This window comes from Hemicordylus capensis, chromosome 8, assembly GCF_027244095.1.
Source record: "Hemicordylus capensis ecotype Gifberg chromosome 8, rHemCap1.1.pri, whole genome shotgun sequence".
NCBI classification, from domain to species: Eukaryota; Metazoa; Chordata; class Lepidosauria; order Squamata; family Cordylidae; genus Hemicordylus; species Hemicordylus capensis.
The window spans coordinates 23,066,411-23,086,201 of record NC_069664.1 but is presented as its reverse complement, the minus strand read 5'-3'; the positions used below and the strand labels follow the sequence as shown (position 1 = coordinate 23,086,201).

The 19,791-nt window shown below is 47.6% G+C and overlaps 1 protein-coding gene across 8 annotated transcripts in view; it reads left to right on the top strand.

Annotated features, from left to right (window-relative positions):
- The window catches only part of APLP2 (amyloid beta precursor like protein 2), a 75,473-nt gene that overhangs the window by 51,111 nt on the left and 4,571 nt on the right, over positions 1–19,791 (top strand). For 2 of the 8 annotated variants that reach the window (XM_053269349.1, XM_053269346.1), the window contains exons 7-15: positions 1,317–1,484; positions 5,024–5,154; positions 5,509–5,583; positions 6,739–6,897; positions 7,699–7,827; positions 11,783–11,882; positions 12,594–12,767; positions 13,894–13,929; positions 18,697–18,779. In XM_053269349.1, the coding sequence (XP_053125324.1) occupies positions 1,317–1,484; positions 5,024–5,154; positions 5,509–5,583; positions 6,739–6,897; positions 7,699–7,827; positions 11,783–11,882; positions 12,594–12,767; positions 13,894–13,929; positions 18,697–18,779 (1,055 nt within the window). The remainder of the gene's footprint in view (positions 1–1,316; positions 1,485–5,023; positions 5,155–5,508; positions 5,584–6,738; positions 6,898–7,698; positions 7,828–11,782; positions 11,883–12,593; positions 12,768–13,893; positions 13,930–18,696; positions 18,780–19,791) is intronic. The other 6 variants (XM_053269354.1, XM_053269351.1, XM_053269350.1 and 3 more) reach the window with 4 other exon arrangements.

Genomic DNA, 19,791 nt, shown 5'->3' with positions numbered 1-19,791 from the left:
CCAAAAACAGTGGCGGTGCTAAATGTTGTGCAGCCCTAATCGACCCCGATAAAATATGCAGAACAAGCTGACCCAGCACAAAGCATCTGCGCCCCTAGTTCTCCCTGTCCACCCCCACCGCAACTGATCTGGATCCCCTCCAGTCTTCATTTTGTCTCCATCTGTTCAGCCAGTTCATTCTCCCCCAATCTCTTTAGCCAGTTCGTTCATTCTTCCCCCTGCCATCCCCATCACTTCAGCCAATTCTGCCACCGCCAATGCTTTTTCTTGGCTGGCCAGCCAGCGCTTTTCAGCATTCCCCTCCCCCTTCCCTCGCTCGCGAACTCTCACGAGAGCTGCCACACGTGGGATTAGCGAGGGGTACGTCTAAGAGAATTAGATAGATAGATAGATAGATAGATAGATAGACCACTTGCTTTCCCTCTTCTGATGTCCCCTTCATTGGAGTGGGGAAATACAGGCTTGAGGCTGCTAGTATACTACTGGTCTTGGTTTTGCCTGAAGCATTAGGAGCAATGGGGTGTGGGCAACCGTTTTCAACTGCTAAATTGATTGAAGTGTTTATATGCTACTGCTAGGGGTTGCTTTGAGCAGAACTTGGTATGCAGATATGGCACAAAATGAAATCTAGGTGATCGTCTCGCAAAAGTATTTTGCTTTTTGGTAAGACCTAATACCAAAAGCTTCTCACCCATCTATGACGGTTTCATGTGTTCAGAGCAATACTTGTTGGGGTTTTTTGTTTTTAAGCCACTGTAGTTTTGAGGGCTACGCCGTTGGTGGAGTTTCCAAAGAGCAAGTTTCGGAGGAGCTTTTGTGGCAGATACACAGGTCATGAACTGGGTTTTGAAAGGTGAAAGCCCATTTTAGAGGAACAGCAAGGGCAACGGTGATTCCCCTTCCACCAAGGCTCCCCCATGCTGGAAGGGCACGGCAAATCAATCTCTGGCCACACAGCTGGATCTGCTGCCCCACCTGGTCTCGCTACCAGAAGAAAGATGTCTCTGTTACATGAATGGAGACGGCTGCTTGGAACGCTGTCCAGTGTGGGCTGCAGTATGGTTCATAGAGACCCCACTGCTGTCACTGGGGCTACTTTTGTCTCCAGTAAATGGGTTTGGGCTCTCTTTCTTTCTAGCAGCAGTCAAGCGAGGTTTGTGGTGGGGAGAGCCGAAGCGCCCAGATAATAGCTTTGCGGCGCCACAGGCCAATGTCAGTGTTTCAGCGAAGCCCAACCTAGAGCTGTCATTGCTGTTGAAATAGTTTAGCAGCGCTGTGCTCGTCCCCGGCTGATGCTCTAACCATCTCCCACACAGCTGTCTGCTCCCAGGAGGCGATGACAGGGCCCTGCCGGGCTGTGGTGCCTCGGTGGTACTTCGACATGTACAAGAAAAAGTGCATTCCCTTCATATATGGAGGCTGCGGAGGCAACAGGAACAATTTTGAGTCAGAGGACTATTGTATGGCTGTGTGTAAAAAGATGAGTAAGTCCTGCCTCCCTCTGGCCCTCTCGCTCCAGCAAGCTGTCGTCTTGTCTGTCTTCTCGTCCTTGGGCAGCTCAAGGAAAGAACTGTGTGTGTGGCCTCGTCCCCTAGCTCCCGGTGTCTGCCGACCTTCTGTCTGTCCTGCAGTAGTCTCCTCCTGTCTCTGTGCTGCTTGAAGCCCCGCTTCTTGTCTCCCCAGCCAGGGGAAGCCTGGCTAACCCACGGGTTGGGAACCTGGGTCCTCCAGCTGTTACTGGACTATGGCCCCCGACGTCGCCGTTTATTCACACCCTTGCCTGCCTCTCCCTTAACTAATCTCGCCCTTTCCGGGCTAATTTTAAGGCTCGGTTAATCCTCTTCTAGATTCTCTAGTAGGGACTGAGCACTTTTGGGGGTTAAACTGCTGTCCTCATTTGACCCCTTCTTGCTGCCCGGGTCGTCATTAGGGGGTGGTCCATGGGGCACAGGCCCCGAATGAATGGCTCAGAGCCCTGAATCTCTTTGTCCACCTCTCTCCTCCCTGACATCTTCCAGAAAGGAAGCACAGTAGCAGAGGCACCTGCAAAGAGCATGGGAGCATAGCTCGCTGCTTCTTCTACCTTCATAGGTCCTGTATTATAATATTAGAGACTTTAAAAAACACATGTAATTATTCTTGGGAAGGGGGTATGATGGAGTTTAATGGTCGAAGAGCTTGGGCCCCAGATCTCCTACTTAGCAACCCACCTGCTTATGGCCTTCCCATGGAACCTTGCAACCCTTCGACCGCCATCTCTGTACTGTTGCCACTAATGGGAGATTCCTAGTCGTGTTCTCTCTTAATACAGGACCCCGCTTCATTTTCTGCACCATTAGAAATGCGGCCCACAGCTTGATGACGCTATCTGATAGCTTGATGACTCTCTAGCTATGTGGCCCACGGCTTGATGGCTCTATTTGATAGCTTGAGGCTCTCACCACCATTTTACTGGCTCTTACAATAATTTTAAAAACCTCACCCACACACCCCAAAATTAACTTATTGTTGAATTCTGGCACTTCCATTCTGGCTGCTGCAGAGTCCTTTTGAATGGCTTTTTGTGCTTTCTAGGGCTTGGCAGTCTGTCTATACAGCAGTAATCCTGTTTACAGAAAGGGCTCCATGCAAATGCTTTTGATGGGGTTGATCTGATTGAAGTGGTGGCATAAAAGATACGGATGTCAGGAGCTTGGGGAACAAAGGTTTGTCCCATCCCAGAAAGATTTGGGAGTGGAAACTGGGGCCTCTATATCAAAGCCCGATTCAAAAATACTGAATAGCAGACAACAGTTTTAGTTTTAGCTCCAATTTACAGAGAAATTGCACCTTAAAAAAATATAGGAAAGGGGTGGTAGTCGAGTACCAGGTCCAGAGTCCTGTTCAGGACTTGATGTGTTGGGCAAAGCACTCTAAAGGTGGATAAAGCACAAAACATCACTTCTGCCTGAAGGCAAGTTAAATCTGATATGAAATTACTCTAGTCATCTTAAAAAAGGATTAATCCAGGTGACTTGGGTTTGTAACACAGCCTTTCTCATGGCAAACACTAATCTGCATTTTGCTTGCATGGATAGTGGTTTTGTACTTTAAAATTATTAATATCTCTCATTTCTGCCAGATGGATAACCTGGCAATTGAACAGTAAAAATACAAGCACTAAAATAAAACATAGACTGCAGTTGAAAAAGCTTTTGGAGAGGGAAGAGGAGCAAAACCTAAACAAACACAGTTGTCTTCTTGCAAGGAAAAGAGAGGAAGAGAGCCAAACAGCTCTAGGAAGGGGAAGCTAGAATGTGGGTGCCAGAGCAGAAAAGGCCGTGACTCTGATTTGCCACTGCCTGCCTGCAGATGGCGAGGGCTCCTGGAACAGGGCCTCAGCACCACAGGATACATAGGAACATCGGAAGTTGCCATATAGCTGCCATATATATTTTTTCTTTTTAAAGAAAAGCATGTTTCTAGCCCTTATGACTATGGAAATCACGTGTGGACATAAATATATCTGGAAATACCAGAATCCAAAAGGATAGGGACATAGGAAGCTGCCATATACTGAGTCATACTATTGGGCTATCTAGCTTAGTATTGTCTTCACAGACTGGCAGCGGCTTCTCCAAGGTTGCAGGCAAGAATCTCTCTCAGCCCTCTCTTGGAGAAGCCAGGGAGGGAACTTGGAACCTTCCACTTTTCCCAGAGGGGATCCGTCCCGAGGGGAATCTCTTTCAGTGCTCACACACTTCTAGTTTCCCATTCATTTGCAACCAGGGCAGACCCTGCTTAGCTAAGGGGACCAGTCATACTTGCTACCACAAGACCGGCTCGCCTCTCCCTGGAATTCATCTGGGAGAATGCAGATATCCTGATCCCAAATCAGTGAGAGGTTCTTGACACTAACCACGCTCTCCTTCAGAGTGGCTCCAGATGCGTGACTTCATACCACGCTCTACCGCCAGTGGACAAAGGCAGAAGCCCTGGGCTTAGCCCGCTGCCAGGGCAGCCAGAGGCGTGAATCTGGTGCTGCCTCCTCTCTTACAATTCAGTAGTGCCAGGGACCCCCCTGCTAGCTCTCCAGTTGTGACTGCGCCAGTGGGTGGTCGTGCTGTGCCTCTCTGTTGTGCTGCATCACTGTGTCTTGTTTCTCGCTCAATAAGGCTGATGGGGACCAACGGGGCTCTTGAAGTGTGTAATCTCTTCATGGGAACTGTCCAGCTAATTGGGCTGTTGCCTTGCTGTTGGGGGGCGGGTGGCTCCATTGAGCGGCTGATGCTCAGAGCCTTGCATCCCATTAGAAACTTCCAGGAGAGGCGATACGGATACGACAAATATGTATATGCCGCTTTTTCATCAGAAAAGGTCCCAAAGCGGTTTACGTATGTATGTATAAGTATATAATTGAATTGGTTCCCTGGCCCCAAAAGACTCGTGCTCTAAACAAGAAACCTAAGGTAGACACCAGCAGCAGCCATGGGAGGGATGCTGTGCTGGGGATGGAGAGGGCCAGTTGCTCTCCCCTTGCTCAATAAAGAGATTCTCCACTTTAAAGAGGTGCCTCTGGGCTCGGTTGGCAGGGGAACTGCTGCGAAGGGAAGGCAAGAATAGCAGGCGTAGCTTTAGTTGCTGACCTGGCCTCCTGCTCATCTAGCGTTTGAAGTTGGGAGGATTCTAAAGCAGGGGTGCCCAGCTATGGCCTTCCAGCTGTTTTTGGACTACAACACTCATTCTCCCTAGCCTCAGTGGTCATGGATTATGGGAGTTGAAGGCCAGCATCTGCAGGAGGGCTGAAATTGTGCTGCCCTGGTCTAAAGATGGCCCCGGCATGCTCTTTAGCTTGGAATAATGGGCCTTATTAAGGTGCTCCAGAAAACTGACAGCTGTCACGGGCCAAACTGGAGTCTTAAAGGGTGAGCTTGTTTCTGAGAGTGGGTCAATGGGCAGCATGTTTCCCCGGCCCTGGCAGCCTCATTTGCAGCGGCAGCTGCGGCCATTTTCACTTCGCGCCCCTTCTTTTGTCTTCGCCCAGTTCCTCCGACTCCCGTCCCGACCGATGATGTGGACGTTTACTTTGAAACTCCAGCCGACGACAATGAGCATGCCCGGTTCCAGAAAGCCAAAGAGCAGCTGGAGGTTCGGCATCATAACCGCATGGACCGGGTATGTCTTCTCGAGACCACAGTAGAGCTGCTCTTGTCTGCTGATTAAGCTGGCGCTCTTGTTGGGACTAGCTGGCTGTCGCCCCGCCCTCTGCTTCATACATTGCTTTCCCTCCCAGTTTGGCCAATGGATCTCCTTTTAAAAAAAAAAAAAGGTTTGTCCTCTGGGCAGTAAAAGCTGCAAGCCATGGGCTTGAATTGGAAACATCTGTCCGTGATAGTGTGTCTTTCTACAGCTTCTGTTAAGCCTCTGACAAGTTGCTGTGCTATATCAAAATCAATCATGCCTGTGGGGGGAAGAAATTCAAAGTATCAGCCTGGACTAAGTTTGCTTGTGTTTTTTGGAACTGTTCAGGTGAAGAAGGAATGGGAGGAAGCAGAGCGTCAGACTAAGAATCTCCCCAAGGCGGAGAGGCAAACGCTCGTTCAGGTAAGCCCACTAGCTGCAGAGCCAGTCTTGCAGTAGCAAGCATGAATGGTCACTTTGCCACTCAAGGTCTGCCTTGGTTTGCATTTGGATGGGTGACAATGTGTGAGTACTGTTGGCTGTAAGATATTCCGCTTAGGCGATAGGGCTGTAGATCAGTGGTAACATAGGAAGCTGCCATATACCGAGCCAGAATTTTGGTCTATCTAGCTCAGTATTGTCTTCTCAGACTGGCAGCGGCTTCTCCAAGGTTGCAGGCAGGAATCTCTCTTAGCCCTCTCTTGGAGATGCTACCAGGGAGGGAACTTGGAACCTTCTGCTCTTCCCAGAGTGGCTCCATCCCCTGTGGAGAATATCTTACAGTGCTCACACATCAAGTCTCCCATTCATGTGCAACCAGGGTGGACCGTGCTTAGCTAAGGGGACAAGTCATGGTTGCTACCACAAGACCAGCTCTACTCTTCGTGCATCTGCTGGCATTGCAAAGGTCCCAGGCTAAATCTCTGGCAGCATCTAAAACCTTGGAGTGTTGCTGGCAGTCAGTGTAGACAATTCTGAACACTCTCTCTTCATGTACTTTCTCCAATTTTGGTGGTTGGCGGCCATCAAAAGCCATAGATTACGGTCCCTAGAATCATGGATGATACCTTCCGTGCCCATTTCTTGCCATTCTTTCGGGTCATCTATCCTCCCCTTCCTCCTCCCCCCTCTTGATCTTTTTCCTGCTTGCTTTCCTTCTAGCATTAGTTGTGGCATTGGATATTTTACTCCTCTGAGGATATATCCACAATACTCGAGTTTGCGACTTTTGATTGTTTGTATTATTTGTTTGTGTTTATGCTTTTCAAGTACTTCTTCATTTGTTGTTCTGCTGGTCTGTTTAATTCTGAGCTAGATGGGCCAAATGGTCTGACTCGGAATGAGACAATGCCCTGTGTCCCTAATGCATCTAAAACAGGGCTGCACAACTTGGACTTTCCAGTTGCTGTTGGACTACAGCTCCCATCATCCCCAGCCATAATGGCATGGTGGCTGAGGATGATGGGAGTTGTAGCCCAACCTTGCCTGGAGACCCAACTCTGAGAACCTCGGGGACGGCCTTGATTGTATTGCTTTGCAGCCTGCTAACATTACTGCAATGTCTTCTCACTCCGACAGCGGTTCCAGGCCATGGTGAAATCGCTCGAGAAAGAAGCAGCCGGCGAGAAGCAGCAGCTTGTGGAGACTCACCTCGCTCGCGTCGAAGCCATGCTGGACGACCGACGTCGCATCGCTCTGGAAAACTACCTCGTTGCCCTGCAGACAGACCCTCCACGGGTATGTTCAGCCATGGCGTGGCAAAAGCAAGCGTGAAGTTGAGAAGGTGGGGGTGCCTGGAAGCGAGTGGGCATCACTGGAGAAGCTGCAGAGGCAAAGAGCTGAGTATCACGTCTTAATTCTAGCAGCAGGTGCCGCAGGGTTTGCCTCGGGGGCGTCGGTTTGGATTTTGTCCAGCTACTTCTACTTGGTCCAGTATCAGCTTCTTTACCTGTAGCATCTTACTGCATGTGAGACTAGATTATCTGAAGGGTTAGGGCAGGGCCTGGCAAACGTGGCCTGCCAGCTGTTGTTGAATGACAACTCTACAGTTAGTTGTGGCTGGGGGTGATGGGAGTTGTAGTTCAACAACAGTTGGCGGAACATAGGAAGCTGCCTTCTACCGAGTCAAACCATTGGTCCATCTAGCTCAGTATTGTCTACCTAGACTGGCAGCGGCTTCTCCAAGGTTGCAGGCAGGGATCTCTCTCAGCCCTGTCTTGGAGATGCTGCCAGGGAGGGAACTTGGAACCTTCTGCATGCAAGTAGGCAGATGCTCTTCCCACAGCAGCCCCATATCTTACAGTGCTCACACATGCAGTCTCCCATTTGCAGACGCTGCTTAGCAAAGTGGACAATTTGTGCTTGCTACCACAAGGCCAGCTCTCCTTCCTTGGCTGCCCAAGTTTGCCCAGCCCTGGGTTAGAATAAGTTGCATAATAGGTGAAGCAGACTGGATCTGCAAACACTGAGCCCTGTTGAAAGCATTGGACAGGCCTCCCATCTCTTCCTTGGCTCACCAACCTACTTTTGCTTCTGCAGCCCCACCGTATCCTCCAAGCCCTGAAGCGTTACGTCCGGGCCGAGAACAAAGACCGTCTGCATACGATCCGCCATTACCAGCACGTTTTGGCTGTCGACCCAGAAAAGGCTGCACAGATGAAATCGCAGGTACAGGGAAAAGCCTTGGAAGCATTGATCAGATGAACAGAGAAATTCAGCTCCTAGCCTCTATAGAATCCCTCCCAGTGGGATGCGAACTGAATACCTGAAACACTGCATTTTGTCTGCCTGGTAGTTGCACATGAAGAAGGGCGCCTGTTTCTCTTCTGGCGCTGCCTTCTGTCATGGTTGAGTGTGTATTGTTGGAATTCGTCTCTGTTCTTAACAGAGATTTTGTGTGTGTGTGTGTGTGTGTGTGTGTGCGTGTGTTGGTATTAGCCTGGTAGTTTGACCTAAATTTAAAATCATAACAATTTTATTCACATTCTTCTTGATGTAATGTGGTCTGTGTTTGAATGCTAAGTGGAATATTTGTGGGACACCACCATTCCTTGGACTGATTACATAATATCTTTGGCAGGGCTGTGCCATCTTGGCCCTCCAGCTGTTGGACTACAGTTCCCATCATCCTCAGCCACAGTGGCCTATAGTCAGGGATGATGTTAGGTCAACAGCTAGAGGGCCAAAGTTGTGTAGCCTTTTGGTATATACAGTGCTCATATTTTGACTGTGCTCTTTCTGGTTGGCTTGTTTCTTGGTTGGATTTATATCCCACTTTGTCCCATTGGTTCATTGCAGGTTACGGGGTTGGTTTTTTAAAACTTGTTCCTTCAAGTAATTTCTTGTACTTGCCAAGCATGGCTTTTTCACGAATGGCAGATGACTTGCCAAATCTCATCCACCGTTTTTGTTTGTGTTTAGATCAGGGGTTCCCAACCCGTGGTACCCTGAGATGTTGCTGAACTACAACTCCCATCATCCCCAGCTACAAGTTATTGTGGCTGGGGGTAATGGGAGTTGTAGTCCAGCACCATCTGGAGGACCAGGGGCAGTGTGCTGGGATGGATAGGCAGTTGTTAAATAGAGCCATCACAATTTAAAAGGTGCTGTCTGCTATAAGCCTCTTTCTCTTACCCAGGCTGCTAAGGAACACATGCTCCCCCTCTTGAATTCATGCATATTTTTCCATTGTGTTTGCATCTTTTAAAATTAAAAAACCTGAACACAGCTCATTGCACCCAATTTCCAGGCAGTTCTGTCTTTCTCCTTTATGACCTGCTAGAGCCAGGATCATCTTGACCATGATGGGGTGAAAAGGAGGGGAAGGGGAATTGGGGTGCCTGGAAAGGCTTTCCCAAGGTCACACACGGTTGCTAACAGAGCTGGGAGTAGAAGCAACTTTCTGTAAGTCCACTGCCTTGCTGCTAAACAGTGCTGCATCTGTGCTGCTCTGCTCTGTCAAGGGACTCTTTTTCAAAGCAATGAAATGCCAAGGGTAACAAGTCACTATCTTGTGTTCGGAGTTCAGTAGCTTGTTTTGTCTGGCTTTAGAAACCAGACCCGTGAATGAACCCAGTTTCATGCAGCAGCAGCAGCAACTGTTTTGAGGTTTTAATTTCCATGTTAATTTGTGTCACGTTGCTGTAAAACACCCAGAGATGGAGGTTTGGGGCCGGTGCACAAATATAAATAAATAAATAGATAAATAAATAAATAAATAAATAAATAAAAAGATCCCTTAATGTAATTAATTTAAAAAATGAAAGCTGCAGTGCTCCCTAATTGACATGCAAGCAGCGTTGGGTGATACCGTTCAATTCTGTTCGCTTTACCTTTTGGATGCACTTTAAGCTCCTCAATCGATCCACTTGACTGACAGGCTGCCACACAGGAAAATTAAATTGCTTTCATCCTTTCCTTCAAAAGTCAGAACCACTGCAGACTATAAAAGCAGTTCCATGTGGTTCATTAGCGTTCCAATTGGGCTGTCCACATTAGCATTCCTTAGCAAGTCAGTATAGAATCCCTTAATGGGCAGCACCCTCTGCAGGCTGGACACATACTCTCCATAAACTAAAAGAAGAGCCCACTTGTGGCTCTATCCAAAAACAGGAACCGCATGTGGTGGACAGGAAACGGTACTTCGTGACTGTGGCCGGATGACTGTCTCTGAATAAAGGACTGTTGTGTTTTCCACTTATGGGATTCCAGTGCCTCTGCTTTAAATCAGCCTGCATACCCTTTCCTGAAAAATAGCTGAGGATCTCAGGATTAAGAACATACCCTGCTGGACCAGGCCCAAGGAGGCCCATCTAGTCCAGCATCCTGTTTCACACAGTGGCCCACCAGATGCCACTGGGAAGCCCACAGGCAAGAGGAAAGGGCATGCCCTCTCTCCTGCTGTTACTCCCCTGCAACTGGTACTCAGAGGCATCCTGCCTTTGAGGCTGGAGGTGGCCTATGGCCCTCTGACTAGTAGCCGTTGATAGACCTCTCCTCCATGAAGTTATCCAAACCCCTCTTAAAGCTATCCAGGTTGTTGGCTGTCACCACATCTTGTGGCAGAGAGTTCCACAAGTTGATTATGCATTGTGTGAAAAAGTACCTCCATTTGCTGGTCCTAAATTTCCTGGCAATCAGTTTCATGGGATGACCCCGGGTTCTAGCATTATGTGAGAGGGAGAAGAATTTCTCTCTATCCACTTTCTCCACACCATACATTTTATAGACCTCTTATCATGTATCCCCGCAGTCGTCTTTTTTTCCTAAACTAAATAGCCCCATTACATCTTTAACTGTGGATTTACAGACCATAAATCTCTATTTATTGTCCTATATTAGATTTTTTAAGTTTATTATTAACACATTCATGGAGGGCAGGTCTATCAATGGCTGCTAGTCTGGTGGCTATAGACCACCTCCAGCCTCAGAAGCATGATGCCTCTGAATACCAGTTGCAGGGGAGCAACAGCAGGAGAGAGGGCATGCACATACCTCTTGCCTGTGGGCTTCTCAGGGGCATCTGGTGGGCCACAGTGTGAAACAGGATGCGGGACTAGATAGGCTTTGGACCTGACCCAGCAGGGCTGTTCTTAAATTCTTAATTGGTGGGAAATGGGGCCGTGTTTAAAATGGCCTCAGAGGTGTTGTGGAGCCTGGATTTCGGCATAGGTGAACATGGTTCTTATTGCCCACGCCTTTTAATGTAGTGTGTTTAAATATGGCTGCTGTTGCTGCTTGTTCTGCATTATTGTGACTTGCTTGTAATACAGGTGACTTTTTTTAACATTATTAGCTACCTACGGAGGCTTTGCATGAAGGGTGGGATAAAAATGTATGATTTAGTATCCTTTGTCTCCTCTTGGGAACTGAGCTTTCATCCCTCTGCAGCTTTAAAAAGTGCTTGAAGACTGCCTTGTTCTCTGGGTGCATTTAAAGAACCTGCTACTGACAGTGGGTTCCAGTCCAGACTTTGCTTAAACGATCATTTCCTGATGAAGTTGTTGAAGTTACTTGTGGTTATTAGCTATGATAGCTCAATGGAACTTCCATATATAGCAGCAATATACACCTGAATATCAGGTGCCTGAGAAAGACAAAAGGCCACCAGGTCCCTCCTTGTAAGTTTCCAGAAGCATCCCAGTGGCTGCTGTTGGGAAACAGAATGGGTTTGATGGACCATGACTCTCATCCTAAAAAACTATTGTTTTCTTACCGTTGCCTATTTAATGTTGAATTTTTTCCTGAAGTTTTTTTGGGGTGAAGGGTGTGCCTTATGCATAGCAAATGTGAGCCCGTGTGGTGCAGTGGTTAGAGTGTTGCACTAGGACCAGAGAGACCTCCGTTCATATCACCATTCAGCCATGAAGCTCACTGAGTGACTCTGGGTCAGTCACATCTCTCTCAGCCTGATCTACCTCACAGGGTTGTTGTGAGGACAAACATAAACATGTACACCATGCTGGGCTCCTTGGAGGAAAAGCAGGCTATAAATGTAGTAATATTTTTTTTTAAAAAGTAATATAATGGAGATTCTAAAAGCCTTCATCTTTAGGACAGGCTTAGATTTCCATTAGAGCAAAGAATATATCCTGATGACTTGAACCGTGTCTTCTCTTGATAGGTGATGACACATCTCCATGTGATTGAGGAGAGGATGAATCAAAGTCTGTCGCTGCTCTACAAGGTACCATATGTGGCTGAAGAAATCCAGAGTGAGATTGGTTAGTATCTTTATTTGTATAGTTCCCAGTGTCGTGTTGATAGGAAGCTTCCTTATCATGTCAGACCATCAATGGTTCTGTCTCCGTATTGTATACACTGACTGGCCACAACTCTCCAGGGCTACAGGCAGGAGTCTCTCCCAGCCCTACCTTGAAATGCCAGGCAGTGAACCCGGGACCTTAGATGCTCTTCCACTGAGCTATGGCCCCATCCCCTAAGGGGAATATCTTATAGCACTTATATGTAGTCTTTCAACCAAATGCAAACCAGGGCAGACCCTGCTTGCTGCCACCACACCAACTCTCCTGTCTTGGTTGCAAAGGATAGTTATCTAAAAGATATAAAATATATATTAAATCTTACCCTATGCATAAGTGTTTAGTGAGTCTTCCATCCATGAAAACAACTTGAATCTCAAATGAAAGAAGTTAGAGGCTCAGTTCAGATAATCCCAGCAAGCCTCAGGTCACAGTTTCATATCCTGGTTGGTTAAACCACAGCACCTGGGCTTGGTTGACATGTGGACCTGTAATTCAACATGGAAAGATTCTTCCATCATTCTTTGGTTCATGATCCAATAAATTCATGTTCATGATGCAACGTCTTAGGACTCCTTGAGAGAGGATTGAAGTTTTTTGAGCTGCTAAGAAGTGATAGTCTGGCCTCAGCTGTATTTTCCCTCTCCGCTGTAACCTCTTCTCTTCTTATAGATGAGCTGCTTGAAGAGCAGCGGGCTGACATGGACCAGTTTCTGTCTTCCATCTCAGAATCCCAGGTGGATGTCCGTGTAAGTTCTGAAGAAAGCGAAGAGGTTCCCCTCTTTGATGGGAAACCATTCCGTCCATTCCAGGTGAAAACCTTCCCAGCTTCCCCAGAAAATGAAGGTATGTGGAATGAAGAACCTGAAAACTTAGATCAAGTGTCTGTATCTGGCCTGAATTGGCATTGTGGCCCAGCAGTGATGATTTCCATTTTTGTTTATACAGCTGTCCACTCAGTTTTGCTTTAAAAGTAGCCTGTGAAGGAGGGGAGACAGCTGACTCCTAACCTGCCATATAGGTTTAGATGCTAAGTTTCAGTGAAATGCTACCAACTCTTAATCTCTGATTTGACTTTAGGATTCTGAATCCATTTGCATGCGTGGCCACTCAGTCATGCTAGGCTTTTTAAAAATGTAAGATGTATATATCTCCATTTCAGTGCACGATGAGGCACCTAAGGCAACTAACATTAAAATTTTTAAAAAACAACCACCCACAATTTCCCACATTTAAAATAAAACCTCACAATTAAAGCAGCAGCAACCTAACCCTTACCAAATGCCACAATTTCTGGAGAGTTTGAAAGGTCATCTGAACGACAGGCCAAAGGTGTACTGAGATGAGCAAAGAAGTCTGTAAAAGGTGTGAGCGGTGGGAGGAGGAAAAAGGGGAGTTAAATTTCCCAGGGCAGGGAGTGCCAGGTTAGGGATGCTGCCAAAAAGTGCCCTTTCTTGTGTATCCACCAGCTAATACGTCTGATGGTGGTGGAATGCAGCCAGGTCTCTCCCACTGAATGTAGTGAATGACTAGGCTTATATAAGAGAAGGCAGGTCCTGTACATATGTTTGTGCATGCATACGCTTGCTTGCTTTCTCTCTCTCTCTCTCTCTCTCTCTCTCTCTCTCTCTCTCTCTCTCTCTCTCTCTCTCTCTCTCTCTCTCTTCCCCCCTCACACACACCTGTGGATGCTTTCTGGCTTGGCTGGGAATTGACTCCTTTTAGCCAGAGGACCCTTAGTCAAAAGCTCTGCCTCATTATTTCTTCGGACATTTCAGAAATTTCCTTTTCTTACATCTCTTTGTGTTCAGGGTTGGAACAAGGGATAAGAAGCCAAAATTTTGCTTCTAATCTTTTAACCCAAATGGTGCCCAGGGTTTGAGTCTGAATCTGCACGCAAGCTTTTTTCTTTTCTCTCCTCTTACCTTTCTCTGCTATATTTTGTTTGTTTGTTTTTCCCCTCTTGCTATAGATTCTCAGACGGATTTGTACCATCCAATGAAAAAAGGTTGGTTCTAAGCTGATCCCTCTAAATGCCTTTCATCACACCCCCACTGTTTCCCATGTGGTCTGATAGTTTTTGCTTTTAGTTTCATAACCTTGCCTTCACCTCCTTTCTGCCCATCTAAAAAGCTTCAGGGACAATTTATCTATACTTGATCCCTGATGCAGATCTAGTTAGTTTGGCTGCCTGTGATCTGTCGACATGATTTAATAACGGTGAATGTTACATGTACAGTGTTGGTGCTGCACAAATATAATAATGTTCTTCGATTTGGAGTGTTTTCCTGCCTTTTCAGTAGCCTTGTAATAGCAAATTGTGGGGGCGGGAGGGGGGTAGTAGCATAAATGCTGTTCAGACTGATTTTAGAGATATGGTCAGTCTTCCCTGTAACAGGGATTTCTAGATGTCGTTGACTACAACCCCCAGCATCCTGAGCTGCAGTGGCCTTTGGTAGGGGCTTATGGGAGTTGTAGTCAATATCTTGGAATCCCTGTTACAGGGGAAACTGATCATGATAGTTCTCTTCTCTGCTCACCTTGCTTTCCATTATAACATAGATTAAAACGAAGAGGCTGAACTTGATATGGACAGACCTTTCGGAATTCTGCTGCAGAATAAAATGCTGCCTAGAATATACTGTACTTCTTGGAAGGATTTTTCAGGAATTATCCACCAAATGGCATGCAGCTATGTAAATTAGAGTTCACTGGGACTAGATAACTCTGTGTAGTATCTTCTGTTCCCTCCAGTTTTTCTTCTTCTTGTCTTGACTTGACGGGCTTCTCTTCGGTTTGGAATCCTACTCACAGCAGCAAAAGTTACTTCTGTAAGAGGAGTAACAAAGCTGTTGAGAATTGTTTAGCATGTGATCTGTGCTATAATTCAGAGCCTCATAGTGTCGTCATCGATTTGGCGAGCTTTACTAAAACACACCTGGATTTGTGCAGCCTTCCGTACATCAAAACAGTAGTGCTCTGCTGGATCAGACCAGAGGTCTGTCAAGCCCAGCATTTCGTTTCCTACAATGTTGAACCAGATGCCTCTGGGGAGCCCACAAGTGGATCGTGAGGATCATTGCCATCCCCTGCTGTTGGGTCATAGACATCCAGAAACCTGCTACCTCCGAATCTAGAGGTAGCATAGAGACACACTGGCCAGGAACCATTGCTTGGTAGAACCTCCCTAAACGCTTCCTTTAAAGGAGGGCTGCTCAATTTAGGCACACCCTCCCCCACCGTTTTTGAACTAAACTCCCATAATCCCAGCCACAGTGGCCTTATATCCTGCTCTTCCTCCAAGGAGCCCAGAGCGGTGTACTACACACTTGAGTTTCTCCTCACAACAACCCTGTGAAGTAGGTTAGGCTGAGAGAGAAGTGACTGGCCCAGAGTCACCCAGCTAGTTTCATGGCTGAATGGGGATTTGAACTCGGGTCTCCCCGGTCCTAGTCCAGCACTCTAACCACTACACCACGCTGGCTCTCAATAGCCAAGGATAATGGGAGTTGTAGGCCAACATCTGCAGGAGGGCCAAAGTTGCGCAGCCCTGCTTTAAAGCCATCTGAGCTAGTGGCCATCACCATACCTTGTGGTTGCAAACTTAACGTTATGTACTGTGCAAAGCAACACTTTCTTTTCTGCCCTGCAGCTTCTGCTGATGGGTTTCACTGGGTGAGCCAGTTTTAAGGGAGAGGGAGATACTTGGTCTCCGTGTTCTCCACATGCATCGTTTTACAAACCCTGGTTCTCAAACTGCTGAACACGTTCCAAAGAGAGAAGACCTTAGCAACTGCAGACGTTAAGCTGACAAACCTAGTAATAGATGAGGAGTCGGGGAACTTGAGATGGAAGTGGACGTTACTGCTGCTACTACTACTACGAATAATATATATATACTGCTCTTCAACCAAAGTTACCAAAGCAGTTTACATAGAAAAATAACTAATACATACATAAGATGGTCCCCTGTCCCCTAAGGCTTCACAGTCCAAAATGAAACAAAGCCAGACACAGCAACAGCCCCTGGAGGGATGCTGTGCTGGGGTTAGATAGGGCCAGTTGCTCTAAAGAGAATCGCCACTTTAAAAGGTGTCTCTTTGCTCATTTAGCAGGGGTCTGCTCTTCTGTTGTCACAAGTGTCTTGCGAGAGGGATTAAAAGGCACACTATCTGGTCTTCTGTTCCTTGCTGTCCATATTTTGTTCCTTGGTTGCTCAGGAACCCCTAAGCATTAGGATGAATACAAGGACTGTCCAATACAGACACCCCTCCCAGTCCTTGTTTATTTCAGTCTTGCATCTGGTGTCTGTACTGAGATGAGCTTCTCATCACCAGGTCAACACAGCTAACTCAAACCTTCCAAAAAAACAAACAGCTTGTGGTCTGTTCTTGGCTGAGGTCTCGCGGAGCTGTGGAGTATTTGTTTCCTCTTCCCTCTCCTGCTCCTTTTTTTAGCATTTTGCACAAAAGGCACTGCTGTTTCTTTCCAGAGATGGGTGAGATCTAAAGCGCCTTCCCTTGGAGCGCCAATCCACTTAGGGCTGCTAAACAGTGCAGAACTATCTAATGGTACCTGTCGCAGCAGCTGAAGTCCCCGCCTGCTGCCTCTGCTGTGCCAGCTCCTGAGAGAGATTTGGAGAAAGTCGCATCAAAGCTAGAAGCTGGGTTTCTAGAAGGGTGGCCTAAGCTCTTCAGAAATTGGCAGTCGTTGACTTTCACAAGTGACCCAGCTCAGTTCTTTGGAAAGCAAGACCAGCTTTCTGGAGCGTGCCCGGAATCTGAAGGAGTTTATGGAGAGGGGGAGAGGCACTAAAATTTGACACTCTTATTTTCCCTTTCTTTCTGGATTGCTTTGCCAATTTGAGGTCCTTAAAAAAGAACCCAGTCCCGACCTAAACAGCTGTTCTCAAAACACACCGCCTGCCTGCCTCCCTCATAGAACCTATCTCTGAGGCTACTCACAGGTGCGTGCAAAACCGGGCTAAAGGAACCCAGCCTGGTTTTGCACGTGTGCAAATCGCCGGGATCGGACCCGATCTTGGCGGCACTGCAGCGGCAAACCCGCCTGTGGAGCCTTCCTCCAAAACCATGTTAGGAGGGCGAGTGCTCTCTTAACCACATTTTTTGGATCGTCTGTCAGCTGCGGCCGACTCGGGAAAGAGGGATCCCCATAATGCACCACGCACTCTCATGGTTCATTATTGGAGCTCGGGGAGGGGGGTGATGTGGGGCGATGCATCCCAACACGCTGACCCTCAAAGCAACCAGCAGCAGCCGGTGATCATCTAGGGCAGGTGTTCCGCCCACCCAGAGGCATTCTCGTTTGCAGGGGAGGTAAGCTTTTCGGAGCTCCCTCCCCTCACCCCTTCAGAGCCCTTTCCCTGCTCGTGAGAAAGGGCTCACTGTGTTCTTCATTGTAGGGCCCAGAGGCCATTGGCAGCCCCCATCAACCCTTTGAATTCTTTATTAGAGTTTAGGAGAGCCCTAAAGACCTACCTGTTCGGCCTGGCCTTCCAGTTCTCTTAAATTGTTAAAGGGTCTTTGTGAACTGCCCTGAGCTATTTTGTAAGGGCGGTCTAAAAATCAAATAAACAAACAAACAAACATGGCTCCCTGGCTAATAGTTTGAACCTGTCTGAAGCTTTGGTCTCCACTGAATACTCTGCACGGTTCCCCTGGCCCTGTGTGGAGGTGACTGTTCCCGCTATGCAGTACTGTGCCTTGCCCACCGCTGGGGGGCTCCTTTAAGCAAAACAGAGTCCTCTTGAGCCCCTGCACCATCTTGGAAAGCATGCACAGGATGCTGGGCAGTGTAGCCCCTACCAGCACTTTCCTCCTTGAGCTCTTGAGAGGGCTCTGTCTCTCTCAAAGTATTCTCCCAGCACTGCGAAAAGCATTACAAAGTGTTCCGGAGGTACATGTCACCCTCTATGGGTGCTTATTTTGGATTTGCAGGATGTCTGAACAGAACTCAGTGGCTGTACCAGATCGTCATGCAAAACCATGATACAGGCTGGCATTTTTCCAGAATTCCAGTATCAGATGCTCATTGTGGTTCGGGTGTTTAATAGGTGCATCAGCCTTCTCTGATGTTCATCTTCACCAGTTTATGCATGTTCAGATCCCAGCTGATACAAAGAACAGTTTCACTGATAGCCTTCCCCTTCGCTGCTGCATGCGAGGTTTCAGCTGGGGCCAGCCGAGTGAAATTCAGAACGCCATTGGCTCCTTCCTTGAATGGATTCTGGACTCAGTCCAGACATGGGACGGGAATTCATTATGTTTGCACAGTGGGTGACCTTCTGGGAATGACTGTGAGGCTTGTTCTTGGGATAGTTGCTGATAGGCAGGCTCTCAGAAGTGGTAGTGCTGACTCTGCTGTGGCAAGAGTATCTCTTGCACACTGGCTAACGTGGAGGGCTTGTTTCATGGGGTACTAGTGCACAATAGGGCAGGAGATACAACCTCCAGCAACAGCCGTTCTTGCTCCGCTCTCATTGTGTTGTGCCATTATCATGCTAGCTGGTTAATAGAATAAAACTCATACCTTCTGGAGAACTTCCCCATTTCCATTACATAGTCCTTCCTTTCATTGTCCATCGTCTGCCACATTAGCATAGCATATTGGTGTGTCTCCAACGTGTGCATAAGGTGAAAGAAACTGACCTGCAAATCATGCCAAGATCTGCAGGGTGAAAACGCTGCCTGGCTGTCGTTCAGGTCTGACAAATGGCCTTCTCCTTTTGTCTGATCTCCTGTTTAATTTTGTGCAGGGTCTGGCATGTCTGGCCTTGAAGGACTGATTGGAGCAGAAGAGAAAGTGATCAACAGCAAGAACAAGCTGGATGAGAGTGTGGTACGTCCCCTGCCTTGGTCTGGCCCAGAAAAGCCTGCGTCTCACTTCAGTGCCGTGGCTTGCTTCCATGTCTCTTGCCGCTTGCTTAATAGTCACTATATCCATTCTCCCATATGGCGCAGGGTAGGCGCTGTGCTCAGACTTGCAGCCACTGCATGCTTCCCATATGTCTTGGTGACAGGAAGGTAGGAGAGTGAAGAAAGCAAAGCCGGTGCCTTCATCATGGAAAGCCCTATCGGTGTGGGAAGCCAAGCAGAGCCCTTTGGTGCTCTGATTTTTACTGGTAGCTGTTTTGGGTGACTGCGGATTTGGACAAGAGTAGCAAGAGAGACGGGCATGCCATTTGTTGTCAAGGTGAAGCCCAGGGCCAGCTGGATTCTATTGTGCATTGCCTGCCCTGCCTGATCAGCAACCGCAGTGGATGTCCAACCATAGAGTGCTGGGATCCGCTGATGGGGCCCAAATTTGATTGTTTCTGCTAAATGCCTTGATTTCCCTGACTGTTCTGAAGTAGATACAGTAGGTGTAGCTGACCGGCATCTACATAACCTCATAAGCATTCTCCACTGTCAGGGATAGTTATTAAAATATTCATGCCGTAATTCCATGCCTTATTGCAGGGCTGCACAACTTTGCCCCTCCCCGCCACTGGCTGTTTTTAGACTACAATACCCTTCACCCCCAGCCACGTTGGCCAATAGTCAGGGATTATGGGAGTTATAGTTCAGCTTCTGAAGGAGGGCCAAAGTTGTGCAGTCCTATATTATTGGCAAAGGTTGTACCATTCGGCCCAGGGAAACTAGTGGGCTTTTTCCTAAATGCACAAAATCCGACTCATGGGAACATAGGAAGCTGCCATATACTAGTCAATTGCCATTGGTCCATCAAGCTCAGTATTGTCTACACAGACTGGCAACAGCTTCTCCAAGGTTGCAGGAAGGAATCTCTCTCAGCCCTATCTTGGGGATGCCAGAGTGGGAACTTGGAGCCTTCTGCTCTTCCCAGAATGGCT